Here is a 21,196-nt window from a genome sequence, read left to right on the forward strand (position 1 = left end):
GGGATAATGGGCACCATGCAAGTCTAAAACCTAGCAAAAGAAACTAATGTTAACACTCAAGACTTGAAAATAATCCTTTTGTCTCTGGGACTGTCTGGGCAATGGCCCTACCCTCTAGAGTCTGGGTGGTGGCCATTCCCTCTAGATTCTGGGCGGAGTCCTCTGGGCCCTGGGCTTCATCCGCACCTTCCAAGCCCACTGGGATGACCACCCTGCTCTGTTGGCTTTGGGCGGCCCTGTTCTCCTAGTCCAAGTCATGACCCCACACCCTTGGCCCTGGCAAGCTACATTCTCCTGCCCCTTGGGCATGGCAACCCCACCCCCTCAGCTTTGGGTGGTGGCCCCATCATCTTGACCTTTGGGCATGGCAGCCCCACGCTCCAGAACTGAGTTGGCGGAGATCTGACTCTGAAACCTAGGAGGCTGTGATTGCACCCATTGAAACTAAGGCAGCCCTGCTTCCTGTGCTCCTTCCAACAGTTCTGCTAATTTTCAAACTGCTCCGGGGATGGTCCTTTTCTTTTCTTGGAGGACAACATATGTAGCTCCTTTGGTCCATTTCCTGCCTGGAGCATTCCAAGGGGCAAACAGCTTCCTTTCCTTTCATCCTATCTCCGCCTCCTTCAATCTTAGCTCACGGGTTTCCTGCTGTGGTAGTTGGTTAGATCCATTAGTCACAGGTTTAATCTCTTTAACAAAAGATTTTGTAGCCATGTCCTTGGTGAAAATTCTAGAACATATATTGTACAACAGAATTTTTCAAACCTTTAAGTTTTATTTTTATTTTGCACAGTTCATTTTTAAGTCCACCTCTTTCACATTATACTATAGATGGTAAAGAAAAACCACACAGCCCTTTTAAGATCTTGCTTAGAAATCTCAGCCAGATACCCGAGTTCATCCCTTAGAAGCTCTACCTTCCACCAAACATTTGGACATAAGTCAGATAAATTCTTTCCCACTGCGTAAAAACCCTCCATTGTCCAATCACATGTTCATTATTTCCTTCTAAATCCTCACCAGAAGCACATTTAATGAATACATGTCTAGCACATTCTGTTGGTGGCACCATGAATTCACTAAGATGATAGAGACTTTTACTGTGGCTCTCCTCACTTCCTTCTGAGTCCTCAGCAGGATTGCCTTTGGCGTCCATAATTCTATCAACAGTCTCTTCAAGGCAATCTAGGCTTTTACTACTAAAAAACACCTTAAAATTCTTCCAGCCTCCACCCATTACCTAATTCCAAAACCACTTCCACATTTTAAGTGTTTTAGAGCAGCACCCTCATTTCTCAGTACCAAATTCTGTCTTAGTTATCTAGTGCTGCTGTAACAAATAGTACCAGTGGGTGGCTTTAACAAACAGTTTATTTTCTCACAGTTTAGGTGGTTAGAAGCCCTAATTCAGGGTGCTAGCTCTAGAGGAAGACTTTGTCAGCTCAGGAGGAAGGTCCTTGTCTCTTTTGAGCTTCTGGTCCTGGATAGTCTTCATGTGGCTTGGCATCTCTCTTCCCCCATCTCTGTTTGCTAGTTTGCTTGTTTAATATTTTATATCTCAAAAGACTTTGATTTAAGACACACCTATACTAATACTTTTTATACTAATACTAGAGACCTGGTGGCAGTTGGAATCTACCAGCTGCTCCTTGGAAACCCCATGGGCCAGTTCTGCTCTGTCTGACAGGGTCGCTGAGTCTGAATTGACTCGAGGCAACAGTTTTTTGTTTTTAATACTAATGTTGTCCCATTAACACAACAAAGAAAACCCATTCCCAAATAGGATTTTAACCATTACAGGGGTTAGGGTTTACAACACATATTTGGGGGCGGGGCGGGGGGGGGAGGGACACAGTTCAGTCCATAACAATAAATAATAGAAAATAAGCAAAATAATTGCAGGTTGTGATGAATGGTATAATTTAAATAAAAGACTCCTGGGGAGAGGACTACTTTGTATCTGTGAAATGAATGAAGAGGTTCTCCTGGCATCACATGAACTCCCTAATTCTCTATTATGACCTTCTCCTGATGACATCAGTGTGATGAGTCAGTGAACAGGCTGGGTACACACTGGAAGATCAGGGTGGTTGTGAGCTGATGGAGACCATAAATGAAACAGAGGCAGGTAGATGGCCTAACAGCCCAGCCATCCTACTCTTGGAAGTACTTGGTATCCCTCTTCAGGGTAGCACTTTATTTCAGAGTCGGGAGTTTTTCCAATTTTTTTTTTTTTCCGGACTGTGTTTTCTTAACATTTTCATCTCTCCAGCTCTCTGAGATTTTCTCATTTTCTTCTTCCTCACACAAGTTATTCTACATTATTTAGAGTAGCTCATGGCAACACTCTCATCAAAGAGGGCATCTCACAAGACTTTCCAGGCACTCAAAATCCTACAAGAAAGGGGTGGGTGTAATATAAGTTCAGTTTGAAATTGTGAAAGACCTCTATGAAGCCAAAGGAGTCAGCAAGCTCACCCACCAGATCAGTGTTTCCCAAAGAGTTGATTTTAGGAGACACATGGTAATTTTTTTTTTAAGATGGTAGTAGTGTATTATTTTAACATATGTTAGAAAAAAAGTAATTGAATATGGTTAAGAATATGGACTCTGGAACCAAACTGACTTCCAGATCTACCATTTACTAGCTGTCAGGTAGGGCAAATATTAAACCTCCCTGTCCTTCTATTTTCTCATCTATAAATGGGAATAAAAATAGTCCCACCCCATTTGAATGCTGAGAGAATTAAATTGGTTAATATATGTAAAGTATTCAGAAGAATGATGGCATATCGTAAATTTATTATTATAATGATTATTAATACATCCATCAGTTTCATGGCTGATGATATTTATGACCTGGCAAAATTGTGTAAGTTCAAAAAGTAAAGGGATTCAAAGAAAAATACTAAATAAATAGTATAGGCGATACTCAGAAATGGCAAAATGGATAAAGATACTATGTACTGAAGTTTGAAAAATGTTCCAAAAGATTGTGCCATGGAGATTTTACCTCTTAAATATTTCTCTAATCTAGACCCTCTTCTCCATCCCTGTTACCACGGCCCCCTATCATTTACCACATTAATCATTTCTCATCTGGACTTTTTAAAGAGACCTCTAACCTCTCTCCTTGCTCCCCATTTTTGTCCCCCCATCAAAAATACTTTCAACCCTGTGTTGAAAGTTTTTTCAGAAATGCAGATTTGACCTCACGTTTTTCCTGCTGAAAATCTTTCATTAGTATCCAACTTATTCATAAGATAAAGACCTAACTCCATGGTTGCTGACTCACAAGACTCTCCATTATCCGGCTAGCTCCTACCTGCCCATCCAGTCATATCTGCCACGATTTCAGCCCCAACTTGGCCCTTAAACAACACCAAAGTACTTGGAGTGCCATGCACACACACTTGTTTCTGCATTGGCTCATGCTGTCCCCTCTCCTTGGAGAAACTCTGGTCTACTCACAATGGACAGTTCCTGACTACTCCTGAGACTGGGATGAGGTCCTCCTTTGTTCTCCCATTTACCTAGTGCACATCTCTGTCACTGTACTTCCATGCTGTTTTATAATTACCCATTGCGTTTCTGATTCCCCAGTTAGAGCGTGAGTGTGTACCCTTAGGTCAAGGGCTGTCTGTTCACTTTTGTGTTCCTGGGACTCTGCATAGTGCTGGGCACCGAATGGGCAGTCAGTAGTGCTTGTTCTTTATTTTGCTGTCATCTGTGTTTGATCATAAGTACTATGGGTTGACATTATAAAAAATCATTTGAAATGTTATGTAACTTTTGGTTATATCCAAAATACTTTATCTCTTCTTAGTGTGCATGTGTGTGTGTGTGCATGTAGAAAAAGAGAGAGAAATGACTTTATTCTCATATATCCAAATATTGACTGAATCGCTTAAGAAGAATTATTTTTTAGCCTCTCCAGTCTTACTCCTAACTTTTCAAGCTCTTTATTTACTACAGCATTTACCTTTCTGTGAGACCAACTTGGGAAATATATTTCTGGAGATAGATTAAACAAAACAAAACCCGTTGGCATTAATTTATTTTTGCCAAACAAAATTATTTGCCCTTTATTAAAATTTCAGGTACAAAACAATTAGCACTAACATCAGCTCAGAGATATTGCTGGAGGTTTTTCCTCTGTCATTGGCAGTTTTGTTACCTTTTTTTGGAAACGGAAATGAGCTAAGTGTATTGCAGGGCTCTTTAGTCATAAAAAAAATAACCCAGAGCAGGAAGCCATATGTTAAACATGTATATTATGTCATAACTTAGGAGTAACCATTTTTAATTTCTGGACTTTTCAGTGTTTATTGACTTAAATTATGCTATTTTATTCTGTTTTAGGTACAGTGGGCAAAGATCCGATCATTGCAAAACAGGAGAAAAATAACAAGTATTGCCTTCAGGACACTAATGATAAATTGTCAGAATCAACAGATGACGATGGGGAAGATGATACCAGTGACAAAGATGATGAAAACAGTAACCCTAATAAAGTTACTCGTGCCCCATTAGAGTTAATGGCAGAAGTAAGTTTTACTTGTGCATTATAATTTAAGAAATCTAAAAATATGTAAATAACTAAATTGTATACAGCCTTGAAGACAAAAAAAAAAAAAAAGTGAAAAGGCTTGCCCACATACAGATGCTTACCTGGCTACTCATCTTTCTTGCTACTTTTGCCAGGTGAGAGGTGAAAGATAACTCTGAAAGTGACATACAGGGTTCTGGTAAGGCAGAGGCAGAGTAAGAGAAGCTTTGGTATGAAACTCTTAGGTGACCTTCATTGAATACTGTCCACATAATTAGCACCATGCTAGTTGCTGGGGATATAGAGGTAAATAAGGCATGTCTTTGCCTTTGAGAACTAATAGCCACACGTATATATGCAATGAAATACATGCTAGAAAAAATATTTACAGTGTTCTTCAGGAGCAGGGAGGATTAATTGATGGATTGGGAAAAGAAGAAGGAACAGGGGATAAAGGGAAGATTATTCGAGGAAGAGATGTGAGTAGAGGCTTAGAAACTTGAGAGAAGATGGAAGTGAAGGAATTCATCTGGTAAACAAGTGTAAAGGGTGTTCTTGGTATAGGGACAGCATGTGCAAATGCACTGAAGCCTGAAATATCACACTAAAAAATATACCTAAACATCTACTGTTAATTCTGTGGAGAACAAAACAATTTTGCCTCACCGGTTGTGGTATTACAGCCTACCTTCACTTAATATTATATACTTTCATATATGTTAAAAGAACCTCATAACAGTACACTTTCATTTCCACCTTCTCATCCTTTGTAATATTGTTGTCATATATTTCTACATATGTTATAAGCCCCACAATATGTTATTTTTAAGTGGTCACTCACCTGTTAAAAATATTTTTAAAAATTGGAAAACAGTCTTTTTTTATTTACCTACATATACGCCATTTCTGGTGTTCCTCATACCTTTGTGTGGATCCAGATTTCCATCTGATATTTTTCTTTTTCCTGGAAAATCTTCTGTTAATATTTCTTGTAATGTTTTGTGATGGTAATGGATTCTCTCAGCTTTTGCTTGTCTGGAAAACTCTTAAATTTATTTTCATTTATTAAAGATAAGATAGCTGGGCATAAAATTCTTTGTTGACCTTTTTGTTTGTTTTTTAATACTGCAAAAAATTGCTCCATTGTCTAGTAGCTTGCATAGTTTCAGATGAGATGTGTACAGTAATTCATCTGTATATAATGTGTCGTTTTGTCTGCCTTTTAAAAAAATTTTCTATCATTTTTGGTAATTTGATTATGCTGTGTCTTGGTGTGGTTTTCTTCAGGTTTCCTCTATTCATTGAGATGCTTGGATCTGTTTATAGTTTCCATCAGGTTTGAAAAATATTCAACCATTAATTCTTCAAAAATTTTATCTGACTTCTCTTCCTCCTCTTCATCTGGAATTCAGTTACTCATGTTAGACCACTTAATATTGTCCCAAAGGTTACTGATAGCCTGTTTACTTATTTATTAGGCTTTATTTTAAGAGCAGTTTTAGGTTTATAGAAAATTGAGCAGATAAAATAGAGTTCCTATATACCTTCTCTCTCCTGCACTCAGTTTCCCCCATTATTACATCTTGCATTATTGTGGTACATTTGTTACAATTGATGAACCAGTATTGATACATTATTGTTAACTAAAGTTCATAGTTTACATTAGGGTTCACTCTTGGTGTTGTACAGTTCTGTGGGTTTTGCAAATGCATAATGTCATGTATCCACCATCACAGTATCATGCAGAATAGTTTCCCTGCTCTAAAAATCCCCTATGTGCCACCTATTCATCCCTACCCCCACACCCCAAACCCCTGGCAACCATTAACCTTTCAACTGTCTGTATAGTTTTGCCTTTTCCGGAATGTCATATAGTTGGAATCATATGGTGTATAGCTTTTTCAGACTGGCTTCTTTCACTGAGCCAAATGTATTTAAGGTTCTTTTATATCTTTTTTTTTGCCTTGATAGATCATTTCTTTTTATTGCTGAATTATATTTCATTGTATGGCTTTACCATGGTTTGTTTATCCATTCACCTTTTGAAGGACATCTTGATTAGTATTTGGGAATTATGAATAAAGTTGCCATAAACATTCATGTGCAAATTTTGGGGTAGATATAAATTTTAGCTCAGTCAGGTAAATACCTAGGAGCACAACTGCTGGATCACATGGTAAGGTAGGCCTATGTTTAGCTTCATAAGAAACTGCGGAACTGTCCTCCAAAGTGGCTGTCACCTTACCTTCCCTCCAGCAATGAATGAACATTCCTGTTGTTCCACATCTTCCCCAGCATTTGGTATTGTCAGGTTTTGGGATTTTAGCCTTTTTTTTTTTTTTTAAATAAGTATATGGTGGTATTATATTATTGTTTTAATTTGTAATTCCCTAATGACATGATGTTTAGCATCTTCTCATATACTTCTTTGCCATCTGTATATCTTCTTTGATGAGGTATCTGTTCATATCATTGGCCCAGTTTTTAATTGGATTGTTTGTTTTCTTATTATTGAGTTTGAAAAATTGTGTATTTTGAATACAAGTTCTTTTTTTTTTTTTTAATCAGATACATGTTTTGCAAAAATTGCCTCCCAGTCTGGACTTTCTTTCCATTGTCTAGAACTTCTATTTAAAATTTTTAAATATATATCTCATTTCTCTCCTCATCGTGTTCATGTTTTCATCTGTTTTCTTGAACATATGGTATATATTTATAATGACTATTTTAGCACTTTGTCTATTATTCTATCTTCTTTGTCAGTTGTTTTTTTCTATTATTTGAGTTTTGTTCTGCTTATGGTTCGTAGGTACCTGCTTCTTTGCATAGCTGGTAATTTTTTACTGAATCCCAATCATTGTAAATTTTATGTTCCTAGATGGTAGTTTTTTTTAATTTTTTATTTAAATGTTGTTGGACTTTATTCTGGGGTACAATTAAGTTACTTGGAATCAGGTTTCTCTTTTTGAACTTTGCATTTAAGCTTTGTTAAGGGGGATTCAAAACAGCCTTTATAGTATAGAGACACTGTTATAGTAGAGATACGATAAAACCCTTATGCAGATGCTTCATAATGCTATGTGTATTAGGAGGTCTTTCAAACTGGTTGGTGGGAACCTGAGCTCTTTTCAGCCCTGTGTGAGGTCTGGTCATTGTTGTGTCTACTTATTCTAGGGATTCTTTCCCCACCCTCAGTTTCTTCACACTCATGTGCAAATCAGTGCCAGCCAAAGACTTACTGAGATACTTTGCAGATCACTGGAGCTCCCTTTCTCTCTTCATGCAGCTGCCTTCTCTTTGCAAATTGTAGCTACCTTGGCCTCTCTGGACTCCAAATTCTGTAATTTCAACTCAGAGAGATCACTGGTCTCTGTTGGGATTCTCTCTCTCTGTCTACAGCCTGGAAACTGCCTCTAAGTGGTAAGTTGAGGCAATTGTAGGACTCACCTTGTTTGTTTTCCTTTTCTCTGAGATCGCTGTGCTGTGATACTTATTGCCCAGTGTCTGAAAACTGTTGTTGCATACATTTTGTCCAGTTTTCTGGTTAAGAAGGAAGAGTAAATCTGGTCTCTTTCACTCTGTCACTGCCAGAAGCCTCAATTCGATTTTTAGCTCATAGAGAATGCTAACATGCTTGCTTTCTTAGGCAGTTTAACTCAAATGCTAGCCATGGAATCGTATGAGAAAATCAGAAATATTTACTATTTTTTCCTTCTATAATAAAGCAGATGTAGGAAATTTTGAAACTTCTCTAATTGTATAAGGTGCTTTTAACAAGGGAGAAAAAAAATTGATACTAAGTGTTGGAAAAATTTCACATAACTAATCTTTCCGTTGACTATACATCTAAATCATTCATGAATTATGGAGCATTCAAAGGCCTTATCTGCCATAACCAAATGGCCTGAGTTGCTCATTTGCTTTCTCTTCTTTTACTTTTTTGACATTTAATTATAAAAGTAATCCATGAATTCATTTTCATATAAAAATTCAAACAATATAATCCTGAGAGTATGACCCCCGGACAACCTTTTAGTTTAGTAATGAAGTCACTTCTGAGGTTCACCAGGCCCATAAAACAAAACTAGACTAAAGGGGCACACCAGCCCAGGGACAAGTACTAGGAGTTAGGAAAGCTGGTAATAGGGAACCCAAGGTTGAGAATGGAGAGTTGACGTTTTGTGGGGTTGTTAGCCAATGTCATAAAACCTTCATCTAAAGTACAATTAAAAAAAAAGACAAAGAAAAAAACATTTGAACAATATGAATTTGCTTATTTTCATATGTTGTGCTGTCCCTGTGCTAAAGATCTTTTGTTTTCAGAACGCATCCCATTTTTATTTTGAAAAATTTCAAACCTAGAGAAAAGTTGAACAAATAAAACAAGAAACACCTGTATACTCTTACCTAGATTTACCACTTATTGACACTGTGCTAGATTTGTGTTCTCTCTCTCCTTTGATTGATAGGGTGTACACACATATATATTTGGATGAACTATCTGAAAGTAAATTGCAGAAATCATAAACTATCTCTCCCCTAATACTTGAGCCTGAGTCTCCTAAGAATAATTTAATTCTTCAATGTAATGGCTATGCCATTATCACCCCTAAGAGAATTAACACTAATTCTGTAATTTAATATAGTCCCCAGTTTCATATAGTATCCAGTCCAAATTCAAGTTTCCAGTTTGCCTTTAAAATGTTTTTTTGTTGCTCAACTTTTTTTCCTATTCAGGATCCCATCAAAGTTCACGTTTTATGTTTGGTTGTTAACCATCTCTTTATTTTGAATGTCACAAATAACTTAATATAGGACCAAAAGTTTTTAGCCTTTCTTCAGGTTAATTTTTGTGGTCTTAAATAATTCTCTTGAAGGACTTTGGCTAAATCTTCATTGCATGAATTTCTACTTTGACTGAGTTTTGAACTGTTAAAATGAAATATATTTTATATTAACAATAGCAAAAAATAGTTCAACGCAAAGAACCTTTAAAATTGATTATATACTCCTTCTCTTCTGATACTAGTATTAACATAATGGTTCATTAAATAGACTAGATATTAAAAAAAAAAAAAAAAATTTGATATTAGATGGTATTAATACATTCTTGTTAGTTTTGTTAGGTGTGATAACAATATTGTGGTTGTGCTTTTATTTTAAAGTGATACATAGCAAAGTATTTATGAATAAAATAATATAGTATCTGTGAACTACTTTGAAATAGTCGAGGAAATGGTTAAAGAATGCATGGTAACATTGATGAAACAAGATTGGCAAAATGTTCACAATTCTTGAAGCTGAGAATTGGGTACATAGGTTCCTTTATACTATTCTCTCCTAAATATATGCAGAAGTTACATGCTAAAAAGATTTTTAAAATATAAACAGGTCACATTCTCTAACCATGATCAATTAAGCTAGACGTTAATAACAAAAATGTAACAATAATAAGTTAAAACCACTTAGAACTAAAAGATATTGTCCCAATAACTCTTGAATTAAAAAGGAAAACAAACTATTTAGAAAGTAGTAACCACAGCACTGAATATTGAAACTTTTAAGAAATTAAAGCTTCAAATACCTTGGTAATGATGATGATGGTGATGGTGATGATTCAAGGAAGTGTGAAAATGAATGACCTAAATATTAGTGCTGGAAACTGGAAAAAGAGCGAAGCAAGCATAAAGAAAACAAGAAAAAAAATCATTAAAGAAACTGAGGTGAGTTAAAGTAGAAACCAAGTTAATATGTCAATTCAAGAACCGGTTATCTAGGAAAAAAAAAAGATAAACTACTAGATATCATAATTAATATGGAAGAAAACCACAAACTGGGATGAAAATGAAGACAACCTCAGACAGGAACAGATTTTAAAAGTAGAAGAGAATTCTGTTGCATGTGTTGAACAGAGCATTTATTAATATGTGAGTGAGAATTGTGATGAAATGTAGGATTGTGATGATTTATAGAAAAGTCTCTAGGAGAGTTTATGTACATTAGAAAAAAGCAATTCAGTACCTGTGGGGAGAAACTGAGAAAGCTGGCAGAGAACTATTTCTTAAAATAGTTCCTGGGTATTTATCAAATATTTGGAAATGTGTGAGAAGTATCTCTCTTGTATGACTTCATGCTCCATCTGTTGCATGGGGGAAATGAGTGTTCGTGCATATGCTTCAGAATATGGTGCACACAAGCAAGAATAATCTTCAAAGTATAGTTTTTATTTTTGATGAAAGCGATCTAGCTAATAATACACAATTATTTTAGTAAATTGTAGCCTAAACAAGTAAAAAGTACTGTATAGAGTTTTTTAAAATTTTTATTGTGCTTTAAGTGAAAGTTTACAAATCAAGTCAGTCTATCATATAAAAATTTATATACACCTTGCTATATACTCCTAGTAGCTCTCCCTCTAATGAGACAGCACACTTCTTAGCCTCCACTCTGTATTTTTGTGTCCATTTGGCCAGCTTCTGACCCCCTCTGTCCTCTTATCTCCTCTCCAGACAGGAGCTGCCCACATAGTCTCATGTGTCTACTTGATCCAAGAAGCTCACTCTTCACCAGTATCATTTTCTATCTTATAGTCCAGTGTAATTCATGTCTGAAGCACTGGCTTTGGGAATGGCTCCTGTCTTGAGCTAACGGCAGGTCTGGAGACCATGACCTCTGGAGTCCTTCTAGTCTCAGTCAGACCATTAAGTCTGGTCTTTTTATGAGAATTTGAGGTCTGCACCCCACTGCTCTCCTGCTTCCTCAGGGGTTCTCTGTTGTGTTCCCTGTCGGGACAGTCATCGGTTGTAGCCAAGCACCATCTAGTTCTTCTGGTCTCAGGCTGATGCAGTCTCTGGTTTATGTAGCCCTTTCTGTCTCTTGGGCTCATAATTACCTCATGTCTTTGGTGTTCTTCATTCTCCTTTGCTCCAGGTGGGTTGAGATCAATTGATGCCTCTTTAGACGGCCACTTGCTAGCGTTTAAGACCCCAGACACCACTCTCCAAGGTGGGATGCAGAATGCTTAGAAGAATATTTAATGCCATGGAGAGAAAATGATCATGATACATGGTTTATTTTTTAAAAGTTACTGAATAATCCTGATTCTTATAAACCTGTATGTGTTCATTTATGGAAAAAATACTAAAAGGATATACATAAAAATGTTAAAAATAAAGTCTCTAGATGGTAGAACTATAGGTACTTTTTAATTGAGCACAGAGAGGAAATTTAAAATTAATTTTCATGCATACAAAAAAAGTATTACTTGTAACAATAAAAATATAATAAAAATAGTATTTTAAAAAACTAGATGATATAAAAACAATGCTGGAAAATATTGAATAAGCATAGTTGTAAGTCTAACTTTTTTTTTCCAACAGTTTTCAAGGTAATTATAGACTAAGTTCACAAATGAAGGCTGAATCTGAACTAAAGAGATATTAATATAAAGTGATTGTCTTTACTATCCCAGCCAGTTGAATCAACCTGCTCATTCTCAAATTGCTAGGTAGTACATATACAGTATGACCGCAGAAAAGCAGAAAGTATCATACTTATTCCATGTTACCTTGCCATGTTGCCGTTAGCTGCTGGCAAGTTAGTACCAGACTTGGTGATTCCATGCACAGTGGAACAAAACACTGCCCAGTCCTCCACCATCCCCACCATCGGTTGCAGATTGGACCATTATAATTCATATGGTTTTCATTGGCTGATTTTCAGAAGAGACCACCAGACCTTTCTTCCTAGTCTTTCTTAGTCTGGAAGCTCTGCAGAAGTCTGTTCAGCATTGTAGTAATATTCAAGCCTCCATTAACAGGTGGGTGGCAACTGCACATGAGGCACATTGGCCAGGAATCAAACCTTGTGGATTTTACATTCTGCATGGAAGGCAAGAAGTCTACCACTGAAACACTAATGCCCCTCTTACCTTGCCATGTTATTGTTGTTGTTGTTGTTGTTACGTGCCATCCAGTAGATTTCAACTCATAGCAACCCTATGTGACAGAGTAGAACTGCCCGGTAGGCTTTTCTAGGCCTTAACCTTTACAGGGGCAGATCTCCAGTCTTTCTCCTCTGGAGAGGCCGGGTGGGTTGTAACCACTAACCTTTTGGTTAGTAGACAAGTTGCAAAGAGGTCCTTAAATATCCTTGATGATTGATTAGAGACTCACTCCTGGAAAACTGTGTAAATATTAAAAACAAAATAATCATTAATGGGATATTTTCTAGGGTGTTCATAACTGACATTTAAATTCTGTCTGAAACAACTTATCCAAAGAATTTCTTAATGTTTTCCAGTTCTTGAGAGCAGAAATGGACCGAGACTACCATCTGGCGAAAAAATTATGTCAGATGAGTAAGTATAAAATATTTTTATGTTTTCCAATCTTAGTCTATAGACTAATGCCCACCATTGGAAAATAAGTCAGATTCTTTACCCTCCTGATAATGGGTTAGTAACTGTATGTCTTTAAAGAAAGCATAAGGAAGTGTCAGGTAACACAGTAGTCAACCTTACATAACATGTAATTATTCCACAAATATTTGAGCTCCTGCATGTGCCAGGCTCTGTTCTAGGCACTGGAAATCCAGCAGTCAACAATCTCATATTTGTGGATTTTACATTCTCGTGTGAGACAGATAATAAACTAATAAACACCCAGTGCAGTTGAGTCATAAATTATAGGTGCTGTGGAGAAAAAATAGAGAAGAGGAGATATAAAATACTGGGAGGAAGCAGAGTAGTTTTAAATAGGATGGTCTAGGGAGGTTTTGCTGAAAGACTTGAGCAAAGACTTGTAAGCTAACCATGTCTGGCAGATATGTGTTTCAGGCATGGCGAATCACAAATGCAGATGTTCTGAAGTGGGAATGTACCTGATGAGGAAAAGCAAGGTCAGTGTCACTGGAACAGAATGAACAAGATAAGAGAAAGGAGACGTCTGATAGGAGATGGGGTCAGAGTATGGTTAGGGGGTGGTGCAGATTTTAAGGACTGGCTTTTTCACTGAGTGAGGTGATAAACCATTGGAGGGCTTTGAGTAGATAAGTAACATGTTAGTTTTCTTCCTGTCCTTGATTTTTAGTGGTCTGACTTGATGTTCAAAATAGTTGTAGTTTTCTTTGTACTTCTACTGTTTTAGGATTTACTGAGTTTTTTAAACTTGTGAGTTAATGTTTTTCATCAGCTAAGAAAGTTCTTGGCCATTATCTTTTCAAATATCACTTCCGCCCTGTTCTCTTTCTCTTCTCTTCCTGGGTCTCCAATTACAAATAAGTTAGACTTTTTCATGGTGTTACACTCACTCTGTTGTTTCCATATTTTTCCTCTGTACTTCATTTTGGCTATTTTCTGTTAATCTATTTTTGAGTTTGCTTATCCTGGCGTCTGCTCTGCCCAATCTGCTATTAAAGCTATTTAGTGACTTCTTAATTTCAAAGATTCTATTTTCCAGTTTTAGAATGCCCATTTGATGATTTTGAAGGATTCTCGTTCTCTGTTGAAATTCGGCGTCTTTTCATGTGTATTAATCATAGCTATTTTAAGGGTCTTGTCTGTGAACTCCAATATCTGGATCAAATTTGGGTGAGCTTCTATTTTCTTTTTTTTTTTCTGTTGTTACTTTTTCTTCTTGAGTATCAGCAGTCCCCTTTTCCTGCCTATGAAATGTTAGTAATTCTTCATTATATGCCTGATACTGTTAATAAAAGAACTGTAGAGACTGAAGTACTTTTTTTTTTTTTAGCTCTACTAGATGAGGTGTGCAGTTGTTAAGAGCTCGGCTACTAACCAAAAGGTCGACAGTTTGAATCTACCAGCTGCTCCTTAGAAACTCAATGGGGCAGTTCTACTCTGTCCTATAGGGTCACTATGAGTCGGAATCAACTTGATGGCAATGGATGTAGTTTTTTTTGTTTTGTTTTTAGATAGTGTAAGGTACTGATCACTTCAAACCAGTTATGAATTGGGCTGGATAACAGCGTGGGTACAGCTTTAGTAAGACTTTTCCCACACTTCTTCCTTATCACTTGGATATGTCCCTCCCTAGATTTTGATTGAGAGCTTGGCAGGTCTCTTAACTCCTCAGCTTAAAACAATAGAGGGAGATTCAGCCTGTCCTTTGAAGTTTTTGAGCTTTGTGCTTTTGGCCGGTCCCCTATACCACTTCCAAATTTGGTAAAGTTCTTGAGTAGGTGACTTTGTCTCTTAAATACTGTAAAACTATAGGAGATTTCAGTTACCTTAAAAACATTTCTTAGCCTCCCCTACTGCCCTAGAATTCAGCATATGTACTATGGGGGAACCACCTGTGCATTTGGAGCCCCTGAAGTTTCTAAATTGTTGCTTAGCCCTGCATGACCACCATTCCTCCGTATGACCAAGCGTGATCCTCAGCGCACACTCCCAACTAACATAAACCCCCCTGGAAGAAAATGGCTGGTGGCCGACTCTACCACTGTTATGGATTGAATTGTGTACCCCAAAAATATGTGTTGTAAATCCTAATCCTTACACCTGTGGTTATAATGCCATTTGAGAATGAGTTTTCTTTATTATAATTACACAGTATTAGTATAGAGTATGTCTTAAGTCAATCTCTTTTGAGATACAGTAAAACCTGCGAAAGCAGTAACCTGTGTAAGTGGAAACCTGTCAGAGAAGAAAAACTCAAATATTTTCCACCAAGTAGAGAGCAGTAGAGCCCTGGTGGCAGAGTGGTTAAGAGCTTGGCTGCTAACCAAAGGCCAGCAGTTCTAATCCACCAGCCACTTCTTGGAAACCCTATGGGGCAGCTCTCCTCTGTCCTATAGGGTAGCTATGAGTTGGACTCAACTCATGGTTGAGTGGTGGGTGGGTAAAGTGTTACCACAGAGACTAATATTGTTATTAATCTGTTGTGGTCATGTCAATTCCAACTCATAGCCATCGTATAAGACAGAGTAGAACTGCCCCATAGGGTTTCCAAGGCTTTACGGAAGCAGACTGACACATCTTTCTCCTGTGGAACAACTGGTGGTTTTGAATTGCTGCCGACTTTTCAGTTAGCAGCCTAGCACTTAACCACTGCACCATCAACCCAAACGGCCAAACCTGTTTTGGTCGAGTTGATTCCAACTCATAGCAACCCTATAAGACAGAGTGGAACTGCCCATAGAGTTCCCAACAAGCAGCTGGTAGATTTGAGCTGCTGACTTTTTGATTAGCAGCTGAGCTCTTAACCACTGTGCCACCAGAGTTCCTAATAATCATAGAAAGTAAGAAAAGGGAGCTGAGACATAATGTAAAATAACTTTTCAAAGTCACATGACTGACAAGTGGCTGTGCCAAACCCGGAAGGATGTCCGTCTTCAAAGCCCTTACTCTTAACTAAAGTTTGCCATAAAGTTGTGTGCTGAGTCTATTCAGACTCATAGTGGCCCTATAGGACAGAGTAGAACTGCCCCGTAAGGTTTCCTAAGCTGAAATCTTTATGGGAGCAAATTACCAGATCTTTTCTCCCACAGAGTGGCTGGCGTGTTCAAACCACTGACCTTTTGGTTAGCAGCCGAACACTTTAACCATTGCACCATGAGGACTTCTTTGGCATAAAGTAGAATTGTATTAAATGAACTCTTTTCTTATCAATTTACCTTATAAACTAAGAGGTGTTTCTCTAGGAAAAAATATTGGCCCTTGGAGGTAAAATGATCACACTTAATAGAAAAGGGAAGAACCCTTTTAAAATGCTACCGTTTGTACTGATTTCCCCAAATCTCTCTAGCTTGGGCTCTGCTTCTGAGCAGCTGTTCAGACCTCTGGTGAGTCATCTCTTCTCTCTGCTTCCGTTTCTTATTTATAGAAGGCACAGACTGAGTGAAATAAAAGATTTGTAAAGTTCCTCTGGCCTTTAGGTCCTTTGGATTCGTTGAAAGAGAAAATGATAAATTTACCATTAAAACCTTGTTGGAACTGCTGGTGGTGCAGTGGTTAAAGTGCTCGACTGCTAATCAAAAGTTTGGCAGTTCGAACCCACCAGCTGGTCCCAGGAAGAAAGATGTGACAGTCTGCTTCTGTAAAGATTACAGCCCTGGAAGCCTTATGGGGCAGTTCTACTCTGTCTTATTGAAAAATAGGGCTCAAAATACTAACTTACACATTATTGTATACAATTAAGTCTCATGGTAAAAATTCTTGAAGTGAAAACATAATATAGCAATTGTGGTGATTGACCGTTACTTGTTTCACACAGAATCCCCACTATGAATGGACAATTAAATCATTGGCTAATTTTTTTTTTTTTATTGTTAACACTACCTATTTTATATCCAAGGAAGTCCCTGGGTGGCACAAAAGGTTAAGCACTCAACTACTAACCAAAAGGTTGTCAGTTTGAACCCACCCAAAGGTGCCTCGGAAGAAAGATCTGCTTCTGAAAGGTCATAGCCAAGAAAACCCTGCTAAGTGCAGTTCTACTCTGTAACATACGATATGGGGTCACCATGAGTTGGAATCAACTCAATGGCAACTGGTGTTTTTTTAAATTTTATTTTATATCAGGGTAAGTAATTTACCTTTTTAAATTTCTTTTCAGCACTTTTGACCCCTAGAGCCATCAAATATTTTGGTCAAAAATATTTCTGGTAGTCCACAAACATAAAATTTCCAATCAGAAGAAATCCTCAGAGAGAAATATATTCAGCCCTCTATTATATAAGTAAAGAAACTGGTCAAAGATGTTATGCAGCTTGCTCAGTACCACTCAGGGTGTTAGTGACACAGCCAGAACTGGAACCCAGGCTACTTCCTTTCCCCCTTTCTTCCCTGTGATAGCTAAGGTAGAAGTGAGTGATTTAGTAGATCTAGTTCCCAAGTCTCTGAGGTTGTTGTTTTTTTTTTTTTTTTCCTTGTGGAGCCTAATTGTGGGAAAATTTAGATATTTTATTTCCATATCCATCAATCATTTTAGAAAGCCTCGGATTGAAACTTACAAAATATATCTACTGATATACCCCATCTGTCAGTCACTTTGGCTGTTTAGCCCTTTGCTGTGCTACATAAACAGCAGGTGCTCAGTAAAATGCTTGTGGACCTGAGTGGACCCAGTGAATATGCACTAAGTGCCAGGTCAGTGGGGATGAAAAAGTTGAAACTGATCTATCTTAATGGGGTTATATCCTTTCAAAACTTCCTCCCTTCGTCCCTCCCTCTCTCTCTCCTTCCTTCCAGCAAATACATATGAAATACCTACTCTGTATCAGACACAAGGCTGAGAGTTGGAGGGAGAGTGGGAATGGAAACACACATGCTCTGAACCCTCTTAGGGCTGACATCAGGCATGGTTTGGTTTGGTTTTCACCCCTACTGGCTAACTTAGTAACTATTCACTCTTATCTATTAGTGTCAAATAGTGGTTCCTCTAAAACCAAAGATTAGACTATAGGGAAAGGATCTACAGAGGGCCCTAAGACAAGCACCATGATCTGGGGAACCAGTTGAGAAAGAACATTGTTCCCAAGAGGAAGAAGTTGGGCACATAAGCCCAGGGATCGTGGCGGTTGGAGATACCCATGCAAAACAAGATTGGCTACCCCTGGGACAGAGAGACCTTTGCAAGAATGAGAAATTAGGGAGGGCCAAGTTTAGCAATACTGAATAAGGATCAAGGAAGAAGGGAGAGTTGGAGGCAGACTCTGACTTGGGGAAGGACGCTGTAGTTCTTTAATGTTAATGGGAACACTTGGTTGAGTGCTGCCCAGAGTCCGTCTACGTATTTAGAGCAACAGATAAAATGTTTTTTTCAGTCTAGCATGGACTCCAAAATATCTTATATCTTAATGTCTTTTATCTGAGTGTCTTGTATCTAAATGCTTACAGTATAGATATTCTTTTGTCTCTTTTTTCTGTCTTCCTAGCTCCCTCTGTATATTTATAAATTTGTGCTTCCAAAATGGATTATGTGTATGCACGTTTATGTATTTATGTGTGTGTGTATTCAGCACCTATATGGAAGCATTCTTGAATACATTATTTAATCCTGAAAACAATTATATGAAGCAGATATTATTAACCCAGTTTTACAGATGAGGAAACTGAGGTTTAGAGAGGAGAGCTACGTGACTTGCACAAGGTCACACAGCTATTAAGTCATAGAGTTAAGATTAGAACCCAGGTCTGACTTGAAAGCCTGTGATTTTCCCCTGTATTCTCATTTGTCGTTTGATTAACAAGCTTGTTTTTCTGGCCAAGGAAACAGAGACTTAGAAAAGATAAACTTGTATGGATTGATCAGACAAGAAATGGCACCTGTGCTTGACTAGGATATTTATTTATATCTAAGGCAATTCATTTGTCTAAAATAATGTATCCTTGTCTCTTCAGAAATGCTTTACATATTCATTTTCTTGACTAAAACTGCTGTTTCTGGGTATGTTTTTTTTTGCTGTCCAATTTCAATACAGTCATTAATATCTTTGTTTGGCTGTAGGGCTTCTGACCTGGTATCCCAAGTACCCCATGGGCTCTTTCTCTTTGTTCTGCCTTTTTAAAAATTTATATAAATTTTATCTGTTGGCATAAGCTTGAATTTTATCTGTCTTCCACACAGGTTTTATATGGTCCTAATATTTCCTCAGCCATTTTCCTGCTGTCCCATGCAGAACTGATATTTCTGCTCCTGCCATTTCCTGCCAGGCATTGGAGGCAGCCTGGAAAAATGGTTTTTAAATGAGACTGAAAGTCAAGAGCCCCAGTACTTTCTGTAGCTCATCTTATGATTGACTGTGAAACTGTGCAAATCAATCTTCCTATTTCTTGTTCACTTCACCTGTAAGACAGGAACCAGAGGCTCAGTCCTACAGGACACCACACACTTCTGCTCACAGGCCACCTGAGCATCTACACACAAAACATTTCGACCCTGGAAGATCTGCTTCATTAATTATGATCATAAATGTTTAAGAATAATGGCTTAAAAAGCAAAGTGATTCTTACCAGTCTAAGTCTAATGCAAATACAAGTGTACTTTCAGAAAGGATAGTTCCTAAAAGAGTTTTCTATTTAATCTTAAGTAAAATGAAGCACCCGTTCCTCCTAGGCTACAGTGTTATTCTTTCTGGTGGAAAATAGGCAGCTTCCTACTCAGATGTCTATATTCATTCATTCAAGTTTTTAATGTTCGGAGGCTCCTGCACATGCCAGGCTTTCTACTGAGGATCCAACAGTGAACAAGATGAGCATACTTTCTGTCCCAAAATAGACCCCAGTCTGAGTAGCTAATAGTCCGAAAGGCAGCAGAACCTCCCTGCTTCCCTGCTCCAGCCCTTCAACCAAACAAAAACATCCAATGAAAGCTGGGGAAAAAACGAAGCCTTTCTCTAACCCAGAATCATTCCAGGAAGAGTAACAATTAGTTGTTTTTAGGTGCTGTCGAGTCGATTCCGACTCATAGCGACTGTATGTACAAAAGAACAAAACGCTGCCTGGTCCTGTGCCATCCTCACAAACATTGCTATATTTGAGTTCATCATTGTAGCCACTGTCTCAGTCCATCTCATTGAGGGTCTTCCTCTTTTTCGCTGACTGTTTACTTTTGCAAGGATTATGTCCTCCTACAGGGACTGGTCCCTCCTGGTAACATGTCCAAAGTACGTGACATGAAGTCTCTTGTCATCATTACTTCTAAGGAACATTCTGGCTGTACTTCTTCCAAGATAGATTTGTTCATTCTTTTGGGAGTCCATGGTATATTCAGTATTCTTTGCCAACACAATAATTCAAAGTCATTAATTTTTCTTTGGTCTTCCTTGTTCATTGTCCAGCTTTCACATGTACATAAGGCAATTGATATGATCAAAGTAATGATAACCAACATTCATTCAACACTTTACCGTGCACCAAGGACTGCACTAAGTGCTTTATCTACATTATTTCAGTGACCCATCAAAATAGCCCAGTGTAGTAGATGGTATGATTACTGATAGGGAAACCATGGTAAGAGATACTAAATATTTTCTCTAAGGCCACCCAGCTAGACGCTGACAACAAGGATTCACATCTGGCAGTCTTTTCTCCAAGGCCCATACCTGGGCTCTGCTTCCTTTCATGGAGCCAAGGTTAAGGAACAACCTTCAGCATGTACAAGAAGCTTCTCTCATGTTTTTGCAAACCCTACTAGACTGTCAAAGTGTAACAAGAATTTCTGATTTGTCACCTAGAATGAATATTGTTGGGCTAAGGTACCTTAAACAGGTACCTTTCCCCCACTCTGAAAATTGACAATAGCCATTAATTTTTGTTAAACTGTGGAATTACCCAATCCGGTACTCCAATCCCATGGGACAATCCTAATTCCAACGTGAAATTTTCTAAACTGTGTTCCAAACAGTATTAGTTCAAGATTTCTAAATAAGTGCTCTGCCAGAAAGGAAATGAGTATATTAATGGTTCTATAAAATGCTGCAGTTACCTCTGATTTTAAACTTCACCTGATTAACTTTATTTAACCTAGGTTTCCAGATACTGTTAGCATCTTAAGAAACTAGTGTCTCAAGGAACAAGTTGAAGAAGTTCTGTGCTAGAGACTTAGTCTCTGAGAAAAGTTTAGATCACTCATGATAGGTATACCTTAGTTTAAAATGTATAAAAAGTTACTTTATTAGAAACCT

General features: G+C 37.8%; 1 protein-coding gene across 4 annotated transcripts in view; it reads left to right on the top strand.

The window, feature by feature from the left end:
- Positions 1 to 21,196, top strand: part of ERICH2 (glutamate rich 2) — a 50,511-nt gene that overhangs the window by 21,763 nt on the left and 7,552 nt on the right. For all 4 annotated transcript variants that reach the window (XM_049887405.1, XM_049887406.1, XM_049887403.1 and 1 more), the window contains 2 exons: positions 4,363 to 4,547; positions 12,851 to 12,908. In XM_049887405.1, coding sequence (XP_049743362.1) covers positions 4,363 to 4,547; positions 12,851 to 12,908 — 243 coding nt within the window. The remainder of the gene's footprint in view (positions 1 to 4,362; positions 4,548 to 12,850; positions 12,909 to 21,196) is intronic.

Source organism: Elephas maximus, chromosome 6, assembly GCF_024166365.1.
Source record: "Elephas maximus indicus isolate mEleMax1 chromosome 6, mEleMax1 primary haplotype, whole genome shotgun sequence".
NCBI classification, from domain to species: domain Eukaryota; kingdom Metazoa; phylum Chordata; class Mammalia; order Proboscidea; family Elephantidae; genus Elephas; species Elephas maximus.